The sequence below is a fragment of the Lissotriton vulgaris genome, chromosome 5, assembly GCF_964263255.1.
Source record: "Lissotriton vulgaris chromosome 5, aLisVul1.2, whole genome shotgun sequence".
NCBI lineage: Eukaryota > Metazoa > Chordata > Amphibia > Caudata > Salamandridae > Lissotriton > Lissotriton vulgaris.
The window spans coordinates 1,365,078,999-1,365,100,520 of record NC_141693.1 but is presented as its reverse complement, the minus strand read 5'-3'; the positions used below and the strand labels follow the sequence as shown (position 1 = coordinate 1,365,100,520).

At 48.3% G+C, this 21,522-nt stretch overlaps 1 protein-coding gene across 1 annotated transcript in view; it reads right to left on the bottom strand.

The window, feature by feature from the left end:
- Nucleotides 1-797: 797 nt before the first annotated feature.
- OLFML3 (olfactomedin like 3) overlaps nucleotides 798-21,522 on the bottom strand; it is a 133,749-nt gene continuing 113,024 nt past the window's right edge. Inside the window, exon 3 of the mRNA XM_086923298.1 lies at nucleotides 798-1,728. Within this exon, the coding sequence (XP_086779424.1) occupies nucleotides 944-1,728 (785 nt within the window). The 3' untranslated portion in view covers nucleotides 798-943. The remainder of the gene's footprint in view (nucleotides 1,729-21,522) is intronic.

The following is a 21,522-nucleotide window of genomic DNA, read 5'->3' as shown; positions in this document are numbered from 1 at the left end:
ATTTACCTTTTGCTCAGTGTTTTCTGATTGGCTAGTAAAATAAATAAATGTCCTTGCCGACGTTTGCTCATAGTATGTTTTAAAAGGATTTCAGGTCCTATTCCCTTTATCCAGATCTGAAGAGACTCCAGAGTATCATGTTCGGTGCAACAATATTTATATGTGTTATTTATGACTTTTATGTGTGTATGTTATGCCCTACCTATACAATCTCTATAATATTCAAAAGGGCCAGATTTAGAATAGGGTATATCCTCAAATAGGTCCCGATGAATACCTATAACCTGGCTGGGCAAAATGGCAGAAAATTGTCAACAACCTTCTAATAAAGGTTTTTGGGGATTATTGCTTCATATAGTCTGCCTTTGTGTTGCTAGGGACCCCCAAAAGCACGTTCTTACAGCCATTTCATGTCCGAAAGGCTGACATGGAAAGGCTGTCAGAAAGCCACATCATATTCCCGACTGCAGAAGAGAGGCTGGCTCCACTGTCATTATGGGATTGTGGTTTTTCTGATGCTCCGACAGGCTCAAGGAGCCCTTCGGAACAGCAGCAGATGGTGCCTCTGCCCAATGCCTCTGCCCGCCACATTGTAATGCGTCGGGCATGCGGCAGGGGCAGATGTCAGGTGGACCGCAACTGGCAGTCGGTCGGTTGCGGTTCACTCAACACCGTAATCAGCCCCCAAGTTATTTACAGAAGGAATTCCCTTAGGTACTTTGTACAGAACATTACACCCATAGGTCTAGTAAGTTAAATTACCTACCATCTGAAATTAGGTTCACACATTTCAATGATTTCAGGTTCACACATTTCAATGATTTTATTATCTGAAAGCCGTGGACAATGTATAAACTGTACAACAAAGAACACTGAATCATGCGAAAAGCAGTGGAAAAATAAAGAGAAAAAATTGTAACATATGTTTTTTCACAAGTGCTTTTTACAGTTCCAATTTTGCCTTCATGCCCAGTTTGTAAATAATCTGGTAGCCATCATCCCAGGCGTAGATCTGCTTCTCCCGTGGATTATATTTCATACTAGAGTGGGACCCATATCGTTTTGGAAAATATACCAAGGGGGCATCGTCAGTAGAAATGGTGCCACTGACATCAAACACACATTGCACCCGTGAACGGCTGGGGAGCTTTGTATTGTAGACCACATAGATTGTGCCACAAATAACAAAGGCACTTTCTGCATTCTCTATGGGGCATGGGGTATCCCACATTTGCTCGATGCCTAGAGATTTGGAGTCCATTTTAGCCAGGCAGATGTTATTCACATTTTCTTTAGTGGCATAAATAGCCCACATGCCTTCTTCATCAGCTGCAATGTCAATGTAGTTAAATGGGGACAAACCATAGACTGGAACCTGGTGCTCCACTGGAAACACTGCACTGTCGACAACTGTTTTGTTGGCTAAGTCAAATTTGATGACCTGGAATTCATCTTGGTGTCTGATGAAGTAAAGGTTCCCACCGTAAACCACATGTCCTGTACCAACCCAAGGAAAGGGTAGCTTAATCCTTGAAGCTTTACGAGTGGCGGAAGACAAGGTAAACTCTCTCATTCTTGGGAATACATAGACAGTATCATTGCTGGTTCCATCAAACACATAAATCTTTTCCGAAGTTCCCATCAGGTCTTTGGTCCAGATGCCTGAAGTGCTTCCATACCTTTTTAGGATTTTCATTGCATTGATTTGAGACATTGACTCACTGCAATCTGGAACAGAGGGAAAAAAAGAATATATTTTAAAGCATTTGATTGAATTTATATTTGAAATGCTAAAGTATATCTTCTCATCGTAGCTTCATGGAAGTAGCAGACTGGGAAGTGTGTTGGCTTTACTCAGATTGGCAGTGTTTCAACTCTGTGCAGATGCAGTAGAATCTTAACTTCTGTCCATGAATGATTCATGCACTATGAAAAATAACATTAATATCTTTATTTATATATTTACTACCAATATTTGTATAGTGTGGACTTAACCACTAGGGCAAAGCTGTGTTCCACACGAAACTAGCAAATGTAATACAACTTTCTGAATGACATTTAGAATACATTGGGTAGTGGTGCGAAATTGAAGTATGAAGCTTCACTTAACTAGAAATAAAGGATGTAACTTTTGAGAGAAGCATACTACATAGAGTACGGGTGAGAAGTTAATCTTTAAAGTAGGTATTAATTAGGTGACTTTCAAGAGCAGATTTGGCGTATAACTGTGACTTTCAGATTAACTTAAATGGGTTCCATTTAATGATAGACCGTACAAATTGCAGTGCAAAATGCCAGGACCTATGCCGCTAGTCAACAGTGCAGAGCAAGAGACTACTGCTGCTTCAGGCCTGGCTCCTGGAGTCTCATATGCACCACTGTGAGCTGTGTACTGCTGGTTTAGTAGCACACAAGCTGATGCGGAGACTGGCCACAGGCCAGGCCCTGTGCCTGGAGCATACTGTTTTCATTATATCCAGATAATGCACTAAATTCAACGTTCACTAATGTCACATTGGCGTAAAACTGTTGATCAGTCCACCATAGATTCTGTTATTCTCAATGGCAATTCATCGCACTTAGGTCCCCTTAACTATTATTCTCTAGGATTGCAACTTATACCACGACTGCTGCAAGGTTTTTGCTAGGCAATCCTTAACAATCTTCTCCCTCTTCCCACCTGGTAGCACTGCCTCGAAGTGCACAAGCATTCCGTGTGTAATGCACTTTGTACATGCTGCTGAACTCTCCACAAGAAGAGTCCTCTTCATTCATCAGCATATGGTATATTGTACTTCTATGGCCCTCTTTACCTGTATGGTGAGGTAGTGTCCCGGGAGGGAGATAGCAGTCTGCCATTTTTTTTTATTTTTTTATTTTTTAGAGTTTTATATAGCGCGAACTTGAACCGATTAGGTTATCAGAGCGCTTTACATAGCATCAGTTCCGTTACATGTTATCAAAGCACTTTACATAGAATCAGTTACGTTACATAAGGAACACAGGGGCATATTATCAAGGACAGGCGATACATTATCACCGCTTTTATCGGCAGGAAACTGCCGATAAAGCGGCGATAATGGCCTTGATAATATGCTCTATGAATTCCAGTCGAAGCCCATGTTAGATGTGAACACATCTAACATGGGCTTCGATTGGAATTTATAGAGCATATTATCAAGGCCATTATCGCCGCTTTATCGGCAGTTTCCTGCCGATAAAAGCAGCGATATTGTATCGCCTGTCCTTGATAATATGCCCCACATTTCTTTTTGTTCTAGTGAATAGGGTTATCTCTTCACATGGAGGAAGGGATACACCTGGCTATACTCCAACAGTCACACAGGCGACTAGTCGTTAAAGCTATATCTCTAAACACAGGGAGGGGATACACATGGATACAATCTAAAGATCACATAGGATACTAGTCATTAGAGTTATCTTCTATCTAACCAGGAGGGATATGACTGGAAATACTCTAAGGGTCACATAGGAGTGGTAGAGAGTACAAAGGTCCACTGCAAACACTAGTGATAAGAGACAACTACATACACATAGGAAGGGATATGACTGGTTAAACTCTAAGAGACGCATAGGGGTGGTATATGGTGTAAGGATTTCAGCGAGTACCAAAGCTTAGCATTATTGCAATAGGTAAAAGATAAAAGATGCAGTCACAGCATAGAGGAAGGGTGGGTGGGATGCAAGGTATGGAGGGAAGGGCTAGAGTCCAGCGAAAACTGTCCGAAAACAGCAACAAAGTGTCATTCAGGATAACACGCAAGTCGAGAAGTCCAGGAGAGAAGGTGGGAGCCCAGGAGGGAGATGGAGGCCAGCTGCAGGCGCACCGCCATCTTGGAGAGCTTGCGATCATCAGAGTTCACCAGAGGCACTGTCCTCACAGCGTACCGGACACAGCCACAGGCAGCAGAAGGTGGTGGATCGGTTCGGGAGACCTGTGCCCAGCAGAAGTAGTCGCTGGCGCTGCAGGGCGCGAGGGCCAGGGTCCCCTCGAGCAAGGCCCCCCCTCGGAAGTTGCTTTACCGAATGCTGTTCGGGGCTGGAGGCAGGTATTGCTGGGCCCAGTCGGCAAGGTTGATGGAGCAAGGACCCACCCTGGGGGTCAGCCTGGAATCAGGTGGAGAAATCGGGGCTAGACCAGAGGCCGGGGAGAGCCAGGGGTGAGCCAGAGGAAGCGGCGATCGACATTCTAAAGTCGCCGCCGGCCGCCATCTTGGAGTCAGGCAGGCGCTGGGATGATTCCCGGTAGGGCTAGATGGTGCCATCTCCCATCAGCAGCCGCCGCTACCGTCAGCGAGAGCCTGGCCGGGCCGGCGGAGCGCAGGTCTCAATCCTACCTCCCAACGGCGGCCGCAGTCGGCGGAGTCGAAGGCGAGGTGCCGTCCGCCATCTTGAGCGCCACCGTCCTCTCCTCACACTCATCCGGAGATCGGACCTGTCCGCCTATCTAGGGGCAATCGCCGATGCTTTACAGAAGCCCCACTCGCTCCGCTTCACGTGGGGAAAAAAGGTGCGCACAGAAGAAGGGCCTTAGCAGCCCAGAGCCGGGGTTGAGCAGCTTGTGACCCGGGAGCCGAGACGATCCACGTCCGCTCGGCTCCCAGAACATCGCCATAGTTTGAGTAGCATGGTATGTCTGGCATTGCTGAATCCGACAACATCAGACCCAATATTATCTGGTGTGAACCTGCCCCCAGTAAAACTACAGGTTCTCTGGGCCTGGCTGAGGGCACAGATACAGCCTGGCCTCTGTCTACTTTCACTACACAATTGCATTAGGTCTAGCCTTTCTAGAAGCAACAGATTCTGCGATATTGCTAGGTATGAGTCCCACCGCAAAGACAGGGTCTCACTCTGAAGCTTAGTGTGGACATTGCCACAGACAGGAGTGAACTGGACGATGAAGCATACAATACAAGTATGGGTGAGAGGTCAGCACCCTAAAAAGAACCTGTTTTTGAGCAGGGAAGATGCATCAAACTATCACTACAGGTTCGAGTCTCAGAAATGTCACAATGACAAGGTCCGAACTGGTCCTGGTCTGCACAATGGTGTTCTGTGTTTCTAGATGGTATTTGCTTTGACAACACAATCTGCGTCCAACATTCTCTCTTACTTCTTGAGTCTTGACAATACCAGCATAGTAATTCCGATGACTGTATTTACGTATTGAGGCCTGAATTTAGGAGATTGTTTCCTCCCGTATACCCACTCTTAAATCCAGCCAGCACCTAAGAGGACCACAGAGAGCTCTGCGCTCTTCCACAGCTCATCTTTACAAGGTTTCAACTATGCAGAAGATGCATATTCGCGGCTGATATATTTCTTTTTTTCAAATTCTTTAAAAATACTTTATTCATCATTAATAGAGCCTGCCAGTAAACAAATTAAATCCAATGTAAACATTTTGCACTTAAATCCGTTCTCCAAACTTCCCCTTACCGCCCCCTAAAGCACAATAGGATCAAATATTTAGAGTTCATTAAACAATTCATCTATAGTCATATATATAACGTTCTCTGGAGTTTACATCATTGTTCCTCAGGTGTGCATATGTCTTTAGAGCGTGACCTAGTTTTCTATCAAATATTCTTCGAGGTCACAACATTTTGCTAAATCAAAAATGTAGTTTTTAATTTGAGGCATAATCTTTTTACCCCAAAGCAGTGCAAACCTATAATGAATCACTAGTGCAAAATAAACACATCTTCTCCTGGTCTTCAGAAGTTAAGAAGTAGTCCGAGCCACTACTACCATTGGATCCCTTGGGATTTCCTTCTGGAGACATTTTTCAGTTGTGCTGATAACTATGTCATAAACACTTGTATGCCAGGTGCTGTGTACTAGAACTGTAAGCTACAGAGGCCTTTATGCTAGATCTATTAAATCAGCCCCCCAAACGTACACCAAACACATTACGGAAGTTTATGCTTGCAGTTAAAAATATTCTTAATAATGTTTAGAGTAGATGTTGCAGCATCAGTATGGGAAATACACCAGTTTTTAGGTCGAGGGACCTATAAGCTGCGCTTTTGCGCAGCTTCCGGTCCGGAGATTTTATGTTTTGGAGTAGGGCAGTTTAGACCCGCCTCTCTGCTCCGTTCGCTTCCATTGGCTGGCTTCCTAAACGGAGGCCAGCCATTGGAAGAGAAGGGAGTCACTCCAAACAAGCCCCGTCTCTTTCGGATTCGGGGGCGTAAGTTTTGCTGTTCTTTAGCTCGTGACGTTGTCCGTCACTCAGGACAGTAAAACACGCCCCCGAATCCGAAAATTTCATAAGCTTTGTTTCCGCCATTGTTGCCCACCCGGCGCCGAGTACGGTGATGCTGCCGCTTTCCACCCACTCTAGAGCCGCTTCTTCTGCTCTGACGCGGGCACGGGCAGTCAGGTAAGTTTTCTTTTAAATGTATTTTTTAACCCCCCGCTCCAGTCCCGTCGACCCGCGCCAATCCCGTCCCCTTGCGCCAGTCCCGTCCCCCGCGCCAGTCCCGTCCCCCCTGCGAGTTGTAAGGAGAGAGGATCCACCGGTGGAGACGCGTCCACGCAGACTGTGCAGTGAAAGGTTACTGCTTCAGGTTAAAGCAACGGCAGCCTTAAAACTCCTTTTCAGTAAAATCCCGGGGTACGGTTAGTCCAGTCACACTCTTCGAATTCACCAGATTGTGATCGTAGATTTTTTTTCATACCAGCACTTTGCGCAATCCACATTCCTATGTTACTCTTTAGAAGGGTTTGTTTTTATGTATAACGTGAATATGTATTCCCTTGCTAAATTCAGGCATGACGCGTCCCTGAGCTGCAAAGTCTGTTTAATCCCAGTGAGTTACTCCGCAATACTCTATTCTGCTTGCACCCCGTTATCGAGCATCATAAAGCCAGTATTACCCCAGCCAGTGGCTCGGCAGTACTCTTCCCTGCTTGTACCCGGAATAACGCTGCATAATGTTTATATTGGTCTAGTCACTGACTCAGACGCCCCTGCTTGCTCCCCTCCCATACTGAGCTGTGTGATGAAAGTATAAATGAGTGAGTGATTAAGTGGGTTTTTGAGTGGATGAGAGTGAATCCATGGAATAATTTTGGGAGTTTGTAAGCAACTGTTGTGAGTGAGTAGGTGAGAGGATCTGCTCTGCTGAAAGAGCGCTCACTCCGTTTCCACTGGTGCCTCGTGCTAGATGGATGAACTGTTTAATTTTCTTTCTATAATAATGGTTACTACAGGCCAAATGTTTTTAGTATTTCGGGGACTGGCACTGCCCCTGAAACGCAAGGGTGTTGCCAGGCAGCGGAACCGCTACTTTGGTGCCGCAATGAGGCTAATAGCCACGTGGCGCTTTCAGTTGCAATAAAACCTTTCCACATGCGAGACACAATCCCACTGTGCACCGAAAGTAAATGCAATATATGAGAGGGGCATGTGGTGCAGCTGAGAAATTAAGTAAAACCCCCAGTCCAACTGCGCCCTCGGGCTGGACAGGTCTACGCCCCAGTTAGATGCCCCCAGTGTCATCATAAAACGAGTGCACCAGGGCAGGGGGGTAGGCAGCTGTTTCACCAGGCCGAAGGGGCGGTAGAGGACTTATGGGTAAAAGAGAGCAGGCAGCTCCCTTCTGCAGCCCTCTACGTCCCCAACAAATGCCCATGTGCGAGAGATAGGGTGGGGGGCGGGGGGGGGCAGAGAGGGATGGGAGAGTGAGAGCGGGGCAGGGTAAACTGAGGGCTGTATTGATGCACCGAGGATGGTGGGTGCCTAGTTTGTTTAATTACAGAGATTCAAAGGTTTAATGCAGAGGAAGGAGTGTGTAGTGAGCTTAAGTGTGATGAGCAGGCAGAGTGAAGGCTCGGAGGGTGCAATGAGGGTCGGGAGGGACAGAGAGGGCTGAAGTGAGTGCCCCAGTGCAGAGGGGAGTGCTGGACGGTGAATGGGTTGCAGTGAGGGTTGTAGTGAGTTCTGGAGTGGAATTCTGATTCTGTGAGGGATTTAGTGAGTGCTGGGGGTGAGGGTTGTAGTGAGTTCTGGAGTGGGAGTGTGTTCCAGTAATGTATTAAGTGAGTGTTGGAGGGTGAGTGTTTTGCAGTGAGGGTTGTAGTGAGTTTATTTATTTATTTCATTTATTTATTTATTTATTTCAAAGGTTTTATATAGCGCTACTGGACCCAAGAGTATCAGAGCGCTTTACAAGGATGGTGAACATACTGAGATAAATGAACAATTAAGCGAAAAAGAGTTACAGTATGACACTGGAGTGGAAGTCTGATTCTGTGAGGGATTTAGTGAGTGCTGGGGGCGAGGGTTGTAGTGAGTTCTGGAGTGGAAGTCTGATTCTGTGAGGGATTTAGTGAGTGCTGGGGGCGAGGGTTGTAGTGAGTTCTGGAGTGGAAGTCTGATTCTGTGAGGGATTTGGCGAATGCTGGGGGCGAGGGTTGTAGTGAGTTCTGGAGTGGAAGTCTGATTCTGTGAGGGATTTAGTGAGTGCTGGGGGCGAGGGTTGTAGTGAGTTCTGGAGTGGAAGTCTGATTCTGTGAGGGATTTAGTGAGTGCTGGCGGTGAGGGTTGTAGTGAGTTCTGGAGTGGAAGTCGGATTCTGTGAGGGTTTTTGTGAGTGCTGGGGGTGATGGTTGTAGTGAGTTCTGGAGTGGGAGTGTGTTCCAGTGAGGTATTTAGTGAGAGCGGGGGGCGAGGGTTGTAGTGAGTTCTGGAGAGGAATTCTGTGAGGGTTTTAGCGAGTGCTGGGGGTGATGGTTGTAGTGTGTGTAATAGGTCATGCATATGCGAGCGATTAAGCTATTGGCATTGTAAATGACAAAGCCATTTATTTAACGATTAAGCTATTGGCAATGTAAACGACAGTGCTATATATTTATTATATAAAAATAAAAAAGAAAATGAAAATTGTCATAAGCAATGCCAATAGTTCTATCTTTAATAATGCCGAGACCATTGCATTGTAAATGCTTGTTATGAATGAAATTGTGAATTTAGATTATTGTGAGATAGATTGTATCTCTTTTAGGTGGATATTTAATATATTTGAAGTATTTTATTGGTTCGATAAAGTTGTTAACTGAAGCTGTTTTTAAACCGATGATGTGCATGATGCTTGGATGTTCGTTTTCGTTTAAAGACCAATGGTCTGAATAAACAATCCCTTGACTGAACATCGCCCACTGATACCTGTAGCCCTAGTACTTTGTATGTGTAATTAAATGGGATGTAGTTGGCCTGGCTGCACAGATATTTCATTTGTTAGAGCCCGGTTCACAGAACTAACTTAAAACAAAATCCTAAACTTACTACTTTTGGTATTCACAGAAGTTAGGATTTTGTCTTAAGACAGACTTAAGACAGACTTAAGACACAATCCTAACTTAAGTTTGTCTTAAATCTGTCTTAAGACAAACGTAAGACAAAATCCTAACTTCTGTGAATACCAAAAGTAGTAAGTTTAGGATTTTATCTTAAGTAAGTTCTGTGAATTGGGCCCTTTGAGCCGTGCATTCACCATCCTCCCACCTCCTTCCTGCCAGAGTCGTAAGCAGACTCATACAGTACAGAGCAATATTCAAACAGAATCACTTAATCTACCACCGTTTGTAAATTAATCTCTAAGAAATGGGAAGGAACAGCAAAGGCCGCTCCTAGAAGTATATTCCTCCAGTCACGTCCTTCTCATGCAGCATTCAGGCCAAAGTCTCAGTAGCAAGAACTAATAAGCTGCGGAGGCAGGGGAAACCCTGGCTGGTACCCCATGCCAGTCCGACAGGATCACACATATTGCTATTGATGACCACGATTGGCACTGGGCCTGTATACAACAGGATCTCCATTGATAGAAGGCGATCATCAACGTCCATCATCTAAGAAGTTTCATCGGAAAAGGTCACTCGCGGGGTCAAATACCTTCACTAAGTCCGGCCAGGACTGTCTTCGCATCTTGGTGAATCTGATGTGAAGTACTGAACACTCTTCTTAGTTTATTTTATGTGGCCCACCTGGTACTCATCCTGGCTGTTCTGAGAGTATGGAAAGTGACATCACAGGTAGCAGGTGATCTGCAATTGTGCTTGCCAGATATTACAATAAACATTGTTAAGAAATAGGGGTCTATATGACCCACACTCATAAGCCAGTTTTCTTGGATTCAGTAATAGCACAATCAGTTATTCTTTCGTGTCCCTGTGCAATCTGCCATTTACCTCATACATCTTTAATAGTTGCAGGGCCAGTAGTTTCTTATTGGCTTTATGAAACTCAACAGTCAGCCCATCAAAGTCCAGAGCCTTAAAACCAGCACATCCCTCAATGTCATTTTATATCCTGACTAAAGACAGGTGTGCACTCAAATCATGGTACATCTGATCCAGGTATTCTTGAGTTCTCTACGGTTGCCATCCGCTACACTGCATAGAAGGCCATGTAATATTCTGTGAACTCTGCATTGATAACCCTCTCTATTGTCACCATTGCATTCTCTCTGTTCCTGATGGCTAGGTTTGTAGTATGGTCACATGTCTCTCTAGGCAGCCCTGCCAGTGTTGTACCTGGGCTTTCCCCTACCTAACTTCTCTTTCCGCTAACGCTTTGAACCTAGCCGCATCTTGATTTCTGGCAGGAGTCCTTCAGCTCCTGCACTCTTGGGTCCATTTAATTTTTTTTAAGCTTTACTTCTGGCTGTGTAAAACAGAGCTCCATCTTCCTTGGTGATGCATATGTTCCTAATACAACTTTTGAAGGAATTAATTAATAAAATTACATTTGTAAAGCGCTACTGCTACCCGTAGGGTGTTCAGGTAGTGGCCCATTCCTACGTAGCAACAGAGGTAATAGAACCCCTTTAAAGCATTTGAAACAACCAAGATTTATTTTTTTTCTTCACATTGTAGTTAAAAGTGCTATGAATTGTCAGAGGAAGAGAGCGCCAAAGTTTGGCTGATAGGAATGGAAAAGTTCTGCCACCTTGGCTGATCTTAGGGTCACCAATTGTTGAAGATCAGAAAACCTGAAGTGATGAGTTGAAAGATAGTGCAAGAATTTCTTTCTGATGTAAATTGGGCCTTGTTGTGTACTGTTCTGTGGGTAAAGCAGAGGAAAAAACTATGTGTTTGTGAATGAGGAGTCAATGCAGAGCTTCAATACGTGCCCTGATGTAGCATCTTCTAGGGGTGTGTCGAATAATCGGGACCTACCTGTAGGCGCAGCAAGAGATGCTTGTGAATGCCTGGGTATTAAGAATTACCATAATCCAGCCTAGATGAAATAAGAGCTTGAATTACAGTTTTCTGGCGTGAAATGGGTAAGAGGAAAAATGTTGTTAAGTACTTGCAGCATCTGAAAACAGGTAGCAGCCATATGGGTTATTTGTGTGGAGAAGGATAACTGACTACTGAAACAAAAAACAATATTTTAGTGGAGATAGTAGGTTCCAGAGAGGTACCAAGTTCATCAAGCCATCATTGTGGTGTCCACATAGGAGAATTTTTGCCAAACATAATAATCTTGGTTTTATCTCCATTGAGGCTTACGCAGTTTTGGCTCATCTATTGCGCTGTCCCTGATATGCAATTACGACATTTAGCTTTAGAGGAGTCAACGTTCCCAGTATAGACATAATGAACAGTGTGTCATCAGCCTATGAGATACTGTGAAAACCAAACAATCTAACGAACAGAGCCAATAGAGATACATAAACGATGGTCTTGGTCTAAGAGATGCGCCTTTTGGAACACCGCACTGAAGAGAGAAAACAAGTCAGCTGGTATGATATAAGAAGATTTTGAGAGATCTAAAAGAATCAGGGCAGCAGTGTCCCCTCAGTCCTGCCAAGTATCACTCATCACGGGTGACACTAACGCATTTCAGTGTGGTGATCCGCATCACCGCACTGAAATGCTTTGTCACGCATTGCATAATATCTCTGCCTTCCTGGCACTGCCTAAACTATATCATGGAGTGAAACTGTGGCAGCTGGCAGCGCGCCCGTCCCTACCTGGGGTGCGTGCGCTGTTCCTGCTGCAGGCTTGGGTCTTGTAGCAGCATTGATGCTGCTGTTAGTCTCGCTGCGCAACATTGTTACATTTTGATTCCCACGTCGCGGTAGTGCCCAGGGCAGTCTGATACATCCATTAGTCTGGCGCCGAGGGGAGTGGGGATATCTCGTCCTGCTTGAGAAGACGGGGAGTTTGATTTGGGAGGAAGCGTCTTGAACTGGCTACTGGTGTGCTGGCGCCGCCGCAATTTTAGCTCCTGCAGCCCTTCCTGCGCCACTATCACATGCTGTCCCACCGTGAATCCAATTATTCATCAGTGACCGGCAGTTGCAGTGGCCGCCATGGACAACTTGTCACTGATAGGTGTCAATGTGAACGCCTATTTTAGGGGGAGAGCAAGATTTTGCGATGACGGTGTGATGTTCGTGCCATCTACTTTTACTGGGAAAGAAGAAAGAAAGCCTAGAAGAATTTTATGTGGTCAGTGTTCACTGCAGTATATACGTTGCACCATTTTATATGGTGTGCTACCTTTAATTGCGCACTTTTCGAATTCTATTTTCCTCAGCTGCAAAAGTCGGAGAGCCACTTGGTGTGATTGCCTCCTATTTAGCGACATAACCACAGCGTGCCATTCCACCGAACAAAAGGTTATAGACTGGTCCCAGTGGGTAAAATAGCAGTTTTAGCACCTGCAAATCTGCTTCCCATTTAATGGAAGCCCTTACCCGGCTTTGAGTGAATGGTGTTGCAATGGCAGCGGTGCAGTGCTCACACCGTGACTAAGTTGTGCCACAGTTATTTTATTATTTTAGTCAGTCTGTCAGACATGCTAGGGACCCAACTGGCGGGTCAGCTGAATCCGGCACGGACCACCGCGGCGGCTTCTGGGATTGTGCTAGCACGCCACCAGTGCTGCCGGTCCATTACAATTATTTTCAGCGACAGCAAGGTTAATTCACACAGCTCACGTGGTCAATGCCTGCCAAAAAAAATACCTTTTTGGAAAAGCTGCAAAAGAGAAAAGGGAGAAATAGCCCCTTAAAAATCACATTTTTACTACTTACAGTTCACATATATGTCTTAATTACCACGATTGATCGATTATCTGTGTGCAATTTCCATCTCCATGGAATTTTAAAAGACAAGCCTGTTGCTAGCCTGAACTATAAAATGGCTCCTCTCGAATACCCTTCCTGTAACTGTCTTCTTGGAAAGGGACAGTAGGTTTGTGTTTGTACAATTCAGGGGTTTTGCAGCAGCTTGAAAGTTTTGCAAAGCGAGGTATTATTGTTTTAAGGGCATAATTCCTGATATTTAGCTTTTTCCATGGATATAAGAGCTTGGTTTTATTCGGGGAGGGTGGGGAGTGGATGTCTGTCATTAAGAGCCGTCATGCAGTTTGTCTCTTTGGTTAGTGTCCTTCCGTTTCTGGTGCTTTGCTGCAGTTTTAAGATCCTACACTTTCTTGTTGCTGAAATGGGTGTAATTTCTGATATTAATTTGTTTCCCTCGTCTTCAATGCTTGATTTTACTGCGTGAAAGAGTAACTCATAGTCATTGAAATGTCACTCATAATTACACTGCCATTGTGGAAATGTCACACATAGCAGTCTGAAACCCTGACAGCTATCCAAGGCATACCTAAGATCATCTTTTACTGTCAAGTGTGCTCAATCTGTGCTGCGAAGTGGTCTAAAACCTGATTGAGAGGCTGTTTTCTTCCAGGTAGGCCGACAGTATAGTGGTACAAACTTTTCTAGGGGGTCCCTGAAGAAGAATTGTCACTCCACAGCCCCCTCTTCAGCCACTGAGCCTCTGTTAGTATCAAAATAAAGTAGGGCAGTTCTTTCATTTCTAGGAGAGCAGAGTATCTCATGGAGCCGAACTCTTAAAGCACCATCTGTGCTAAGTGATTCCATCATGCTTCAACTTGTGGGACACCCCCGCGCCGCACGGCCACCAGCTGCTGCGTGTGCCCCTTGCCTGCCCCTGCCTCGCTGCTGCCTCGTTTGCCGGCTGCCGCCGCTGCGAGCGTTTTTTACTTGTTTTTGTCTGTAATTTGTGCTTGCCTTGTTTTTTCGGTGTTTAACTCTGTTTTTGCCGCTTTTAGCGGTAATTTGTGCCTGTTTTTGGAATTCTATCGTGTTTGCTCTCCTTCCTTGTTGTCCGCCTACCGCGCCGCCCCCGCCCTCCCTTCCCGCCACCGCCGCCTGTCCCCGCCCCTCTTGTCTTCTGTAACCCTCCCCGCTCCCGCCTCCCAGCTGCCCCGCCCACCCGCGCACTTCGCCTTAAATGGCGACCGTGCGAACGCGCAGCGGTCACGCGCAGCGGGAGCGCCGATTGTGCGCCGAAGGCGCGCCAAAGGTAAGCCCGTCTGCGCCCGTCCGCGACCGGATCGCGACCAGCGCCAGGACCCCTGGCCCCCGAAGACCCCGACCGACCCGCCTGACGTACTCAGCCGCCACCCTCTTCGCTCTCAACACCGGCCGACTCCCAGATTGCCACCAAGCCACTCCAAGACGCACCCACGGACCGTTCAGCTGCCACGCCTGCAAGTTCTCCTGCATCCGGACCAGCACCGCACCAGCACCCGCCAAGTCGAACTCCAGAAGCACCCACCTCAAGTGCATCCTCCTCAACACCCGCTCCGTCCACAGACACGCCATCGAACTCTGGAACCTTCTAGACGCCACAGCCCCTGACGTTGCCTTCCTCACGGAGACCTGGATGAACGCCTCATCAGCTCCCGACATCGCCATCGCTATCCCAGAGGGCTACAAGATCGTCCGGAGGGACCGAAACGCCAACCAGATGGGAGGAGGCATCGCCATCATCCACAGGAACACCATCCGTCTCACGACCAGCACCGACAACACCCTGACCAGCGCCGAACACCTGCATTTCCAGATCCACACCAACCCGAACACCACCCTCAGAGGCACCCTGATCTACCGACCCCCTGGACCACGCACGCAATTCAGCGAGGACATCGCCGACTTCGTCAGCCCGCATGCCCTCCCCTCCGCTGACTACATCCTCCTGGGAGACCTCAACTTCCATCTGGAGAACAACAACGACCACAACACCAGCACCCTGCTCGACAACCTCGCCAACCTGGGACTCAAGCAACTGGTGTCCACCCCCACCCACCTCGCCGGACACACACTCGACGCCGTCTTCTCATCCAGCACAGACATCGACTTCAGCCACGCCACAGAGCTTCAATGGACGGACCACAGCTGCGTCCACTTCACCTTCAAGAGAACGACAACCCACCAACACCAGCAACACACCGCCCGCAGAAGCTGGAACAAGATCACAGCAGACCAGCTCGCCACCTCCCTGAGCCAACACCCTCCTGCCAGCTCAGCGAACCCCAGCCAGGCCGCCGATAACATCACGAAGTGGATCAGCAACTGCGCGGACGAACTCGCCCCGCTGAGGACCCCGCCTAGCAGACCCGGCAGCAAGAAGGCCCCATGGTTCACCGACGAACTCAAGAGCTCCAAGAAGAACTGCCGAGCCCTCGAGAAAGTCTGGAAAAGGGATCCGACACCGGACAACAGGACCTCCTACAAACTCGCCACCCGGAAACACCACCAGCTGATCCGCGCCGCCAAGAGAACAGCATTCAAGGACCGGTTGGACAACAACGCACACAACAGCAAGGAACTCTTCAACATCGTGAAAGAGCTTTCCAACCCCAACGCAGGAAACAACGACATCACCCCATCGCAAGACCTCTGCAACTCCCTCGCCTCATACTTCCACAACAAGATCGCAGACATACACAGCAGTTTCAACAACCAACCAACGCACACCACGACCGACCAGCCACCCCCCCCCACCACCACCCTCCACGCCTGGACCCCGATCAGCACAGAAGACACCATCCGCACGATGAACTCCATCCACTCCGGATCACCAACCGACCCCTGCCCTCACCACATCTTCAACAAGGCCGACGCTGTCATCGCACCCCACCTGCGAGACATCATCAACACATCCTTCGACACCGCCATCTTCCCCGAGAGCTGGAAACACGCCGAACTCAGCGCTCTACTCAAGAAACCAACAGCGGACCCCACCGACCTCAAGAATTACCGCCCCATCTCGCTTCTCCCGTTTCCAGCCAAAGTCATCGAGAAGACCGTCAACAAGCAGATGGCCGCCTTCCTCGAGACGAACGGATCCCTCGACCCCTCACAGTCCGGCTTCCGAGCCAAACACAGCACCGAGACCGCCCTCATCGCCGCCACCGATGACATCCGAGCCCTGATGGACAATGGAGAAACAGCGGCCCTCATCCTCCTAGACCTCTCCGCGGCATTTGACACGGTCTGCCACCGCACCCTAATACGGCGCCTCAGCAACATCGGAATCCAGGACAAGGCGCTGGAATGGATCATCTCCTTCCTCGACGGAAGAACACAGCGAGTCCGCCTACCACCGTACAAGTCAGAGGCCTCCGAAGTCATCTGCGGCGTCCCCCAAGGATCATCCCTGAGCCCCACCCTCTTCAACGTCTACATGAGCCCCCTCGCGGCCATCGTACGCAAACACCACCTCAGCATCATCTCCTACGCCGACGACACCCAGCTGATCCTCTCCCTGACCAACAACCCCGCCGCCGCCAGAGCCAACCTACACGAAGGGATGAAAGAGGTAGCCGAGTGGATGACGACCAGCCGCCTGAAACTGAACTCGGACAAGACGGAGGTCCTCATCCTGGGCTCCTCTCCCTCCGCCTGGGACGACTCCTGGTGGCCTCCCGCCCTGGGCACCGCACCCAAACCGACTGACCATGCACGAAACCTGGGCTTCATCCTGGACTCCTCCCTCTCCATGACCAGGCAAGTCAGCAGCGTCTCCTCGGCGTGCTTCAACATCCTACGCATGCTACGGAAGATCTTCTGGTGGATCCCCACAGAGACCAGGAAGACCGTCACCCAGGCCCTCGTCACCAGCCGACTGGACTACGGCAACGCCCTCTACGCCGGGACCACCGCCAAGCTCCAGAAGAGACTCCAGCGGATCCAAAACGCCTCAGCCAGACTCATCCTCGACATCCCACGATCCAGCCACATCTCCGGACATCTCAGAGACCTTCACTGGCTCCCCATCAACAAGAGAATCACCTTCCGCCTCCTCACCCACGCACACAAAGCCCTACACGACCAAGGCCCGAGCTACCTCAACAGCCGAGTCAACTTCTACGCTCCCACACGCCACCTCCGATCAGCCAACCACGCCCTCGCCGCCGTCCCCCGCATCCGAAGAGCGACTACAGGAGGAAGGTCCTTCTCCTACCTGGCCGCCAAGACCTGGAACTCCCTCCCGTCCGACCTGCGCCTGACCCAAGACCACCTCTCCTTCAGGAAGAAGCTGAAGACCTGGCTGTTCGAGCAGTAGCAGCACCCCCCCCCCCCAGCGCCTTGAGACCCTACGGGTATGTAGCGCGCTTTACAAGTGTCACTGATTGATTGATTGATTGAACTGTGGACGAACAAGGAATGGCAAGTGACCAAGCTAGTCTCACCAAGCGAATATATTATGTCTGTTGTCAATAACACCATATCCAATCTAGAAGATGCCTGTTGTACCGTGGAGTGGAATGTAGATTCTACACTGTCAGGTTGCAAACGCCTTTAGGCATCTGACATCTCAAAAAGGTTATGTTAAGGAAGGAGCACAGTGGCCAGCACCCAAAATGTTTCTATACATCTGTGGTGATCTGTGTCAGTAATTATATTAACATTCCCATCAAAATGAACTGTAAATCAGAGAACTGTACACCATCCATATTAGGTCTGTATATATTCACTATTGTAACCTTATAATTTGCTATATGTGAATTATGACATAGGTGGGTATATGATGCTTTATAATTCTGAACTGTGATTTGTCACTGAAATTATACATTTCCTCATTTGATGCAGACATCAGTTCTGTGTTGGTTTCATTTGTGAAATTCATTATAAAAGATCCCTGAAGCTCGAGGTGATATAAAACTTGGACGACTATTTTCCGAGCCTTTAAGGAGGCCGCCCGTTTTCTTGCCCATTTGTTGCGAATTTTAGACAAAGGGGCTGATTTAGATGTTGGCAGAGAGGGAACTCAGTAGGGACACTGACAGTGTTCCCACCGCACAAACGCAGTGGTCCACCAGCCCAATTTAAATGCAGGAGACCATAGGTTTGGCTACGACAGTGACTACTCAACATATAGCTGTTTTTCTTTTACTATTCAACACCACCAGTCAAACACTGCCAGTAAGGAACAGTAAAGAGAACAAATGCACTCATGGCGTGGGGGGCAATATCTTTTTTATTTAAAAAAGAAAATCCTGCTTTGGGATTTTTTTTAATTGAAAAAAGAAAACAGGTTGGTGCAAGACTCCGTCATGTTGACGGAGCCCTGCACCAAACTACGAAACCATTGACAAGAACCAACCTGACAGCTATTCCTGCCAATGCTTTAGAAATGACCACCAGCTTGGTGGTCTTTTCTCAATTCGGCGGGTGGCATCCTGTCAGGGCGATGAAGTAATTTACTCAGTTGCCCTGGCAATAAAACAGTGACGCCTGCTGCTTATAGGGGCGGTGGCAGCGCCTGGAGCATTGCTTTAGTGCCGAGCAGACTGTGAGGGACTCTCCTCTGCTTTTTAACCCAGTGTTCTGTTCTTAAAACATTTTAAAACGTTGTTTCTTAACTGTGACTGTGTATTTACCTGTATTTCCACTGCATCCTTATTAACTTGCTCAGACGCCTTCTGCCCCGTTCCACCGCTGCTCCTCTGTGCCGATTGTTGTGGAGGGCAGGTTCAGACGCCATCTTTTCCGAAGTCCCGGTTCCCCGCCTGACCATAGGCAGCGGTCTAGCCGGGGGAGGGCCTTGGGCTTCAAATAGCAATGCTCTCGCGGACGCGTAGCGGTCGCGCGCAGAAGCGCGCCGACTGCGCCCCGAAGGAGCGCCCGTCTGTGCCCGTCCATGCTCCGGAGGTGCCTAGTGCCAGACCCCCTGCTTGTCCACATTGGAAGCAACAGCCCACTAGATTAAGGTACTCACGCGATGATCTCATCGCATTCAATGTCCTTAGATGTGGAGAAGAAAACCCCTGAGGGGTGGCTGATAGCTCATCTTGGGTGTGCTCGGCGTGTAACTTTCACTTTCATCCCACACTTAGTTGTTCTGAACGAGTAAGCACTGACCCTATGCTGATTAGAGCGGGGTTAATTAATGCTAGGTCCCTGGTGAAGCATGCCGCCGACGTTTTTGAAATCTTGGCGGAGAACCAACTTGATCTTTTTTTTATCAACGAGACCTGGTTAATTGATACTTGCGCTCCGGTGGTGGAGCTAGCTATCCCGTGAGGTTTTAAGATCACAAGGGCGGATCGCCCGCTCGGCAGAGGGGTTGGAGTCGCAGTGATTTATAAGGCCAAATGGGTCTTCTCCTGTGAACCCCAGGGCGAGCTGGGAAATGAGGAGTTGCTCCATTTTTCTCTTGTGCTTAACCCAGCTCCAACCCATGTGGGTGGCCACCTCTTAGATCTGGTATGCTCTAATTTTGATATTGTGATGACTTGCCCCGAGAGCGTGACATGGTCGGACCATGAGCTGATTAGGTTCTCCTGGTCCTTGGAAAGAGCTATGGGAGTTGGGGGTACTCCCCAATTCGCGCATTCCCATAGGATCAATTTAGTGACCGTGGCCGAATTATTATCCCAAGACCGTTCTATATTAACCTCGGAGATTGATGAGGCGGTCAGTGCTTTTAACACATGGGTGGAACAGGGGTCAGCTGCCTCTATCAACCAGGGATGCATTCGTAGGATGCGGTCTTCCCCTTCTAAACCATGGTTTTCCCACACCCTATGGGAATTGAAACTTGGATGTAAGAAACTCGAACGGGTGTGGAGACAAGCCTACCTGCCTGTGGCAAAGAGTGATCTGCGAGCCACCCAAAAGGTTTACTATACGGCGATTAGAACAGTCAAGAGTAGCTACTATGCAGGGAGAATTGAAAAGGCAAACAATAATAGCAAGGACATTTTTTCCATTGTTCAGAGCTTTCTATCGCCATGTGCTGCGCAACCTGTGCTGCCTTCATCTGATCACTGGTGTGAAGAGCTCTCCTCTTTTTCGTAGATAAAATTGCTAAGATCCAAGAGAACTTGCAAGTTGCCTGTGACAGTTTCAAGTCCTCACCAGCACTACCCCCCTCTCTATGCTTAAGCCAGTTGAGCAGTTTGCTGTCTTCTCTCCCTCCACGGAGTCAGATATCCTGGCAGTACTTGAGGCTTTGAAATCGGGGTCCCCAACGGACCCTTGCCCTGCCAGGGTTCTTGGCGGGGTGGCTGGTATAGTGTGTAGCGAGGTCACCCAGATTGTTAACCTCTCTTTTTCTTTAGCCACTGTCCCACCTTGCTGGAAGCAAGCCAAACTTCTCCCGTTTAAAAAAAAGGCTGGGTTGGATCCTGCTGCTCCATCCAGCTACCGGCCTATTTCACTGTTGCCGGCTTTGGTGAGAAAATTGCTTTCCGCCAGTTAGATCATTTTCTTGAGTCATCTCAGGTTCTGCACCTGGCTCAATCAGGGTTCCGGGCCGCCTACAGCACCGAAACGGCTCTGGTTGAGGTGTCTGAGGCGATTCGGGAGTGCCTAGATGGAGGTGGCAGAGCGGTTCTGATTTTACTAGACCTCTCTGCCGCCTTCGATACGGTGCCCCACAGCCTGCTCCTCACCAGATTGGCTGCCGTTCACATCTCTGGATTAGCACTTGACTGGCTAACGTCATTTTTGGACAATAGGACGCAACAGGTCTGGATGCCTCCTCACGCTTCCTTGCCTAGGAAACTCACCACTGGTGTTCCACAGGGGTCTACTCTTAGCCCCCTGCTTTTTAATGTTCATTTGACTCCTTTGATTCACCTGGCCGAACAGTTGGGGGCTAAAATAATGGCCTATGCCGATGATATCCAACTTTTGTTCACCTGGCCAAAGGACAACTTGGATACATCGGCGGTTCGGCTCTGCCTCTCATCTGTCTTCCGCTGGATAGCACTTGCCCAGCTTAAGTGCAATGAAGACAAGTCAAAGGTTCTTTTTTATGGCTCCTTTCCCGATAATTTTAGAGACCTCCTATGGCCACCTGACCTGCCTTTTCCCAATTCTATGGGTGGCCCAGCTAAGAACCTGGGGGTATGGTTTGGGAGTGATCTGAAGTTTGAGGACCATATCAAAAAACTTACCGGCGTGTGTTTTGGCACTCTCAAAGCCTTACGCAGGTTCTTTCCATTTCTCCCGAGAGAGGCCAAAGAGACTGTGTCGCGTGCTCTAATTCTTTCCAGGCTTGATTATGCGAATGCCTTGTTTAGTGGTTTACCTGCTTATTTGATCCAACGGCTTCAGGTAATTCAAAACGCGGCTGCGCGCCTCCTGTTCAAATTGCCCAGGAGGTCTAGCATTCGCCCTCACCTACGCAGCCTCCATTGGCTTCCGGTGGCTC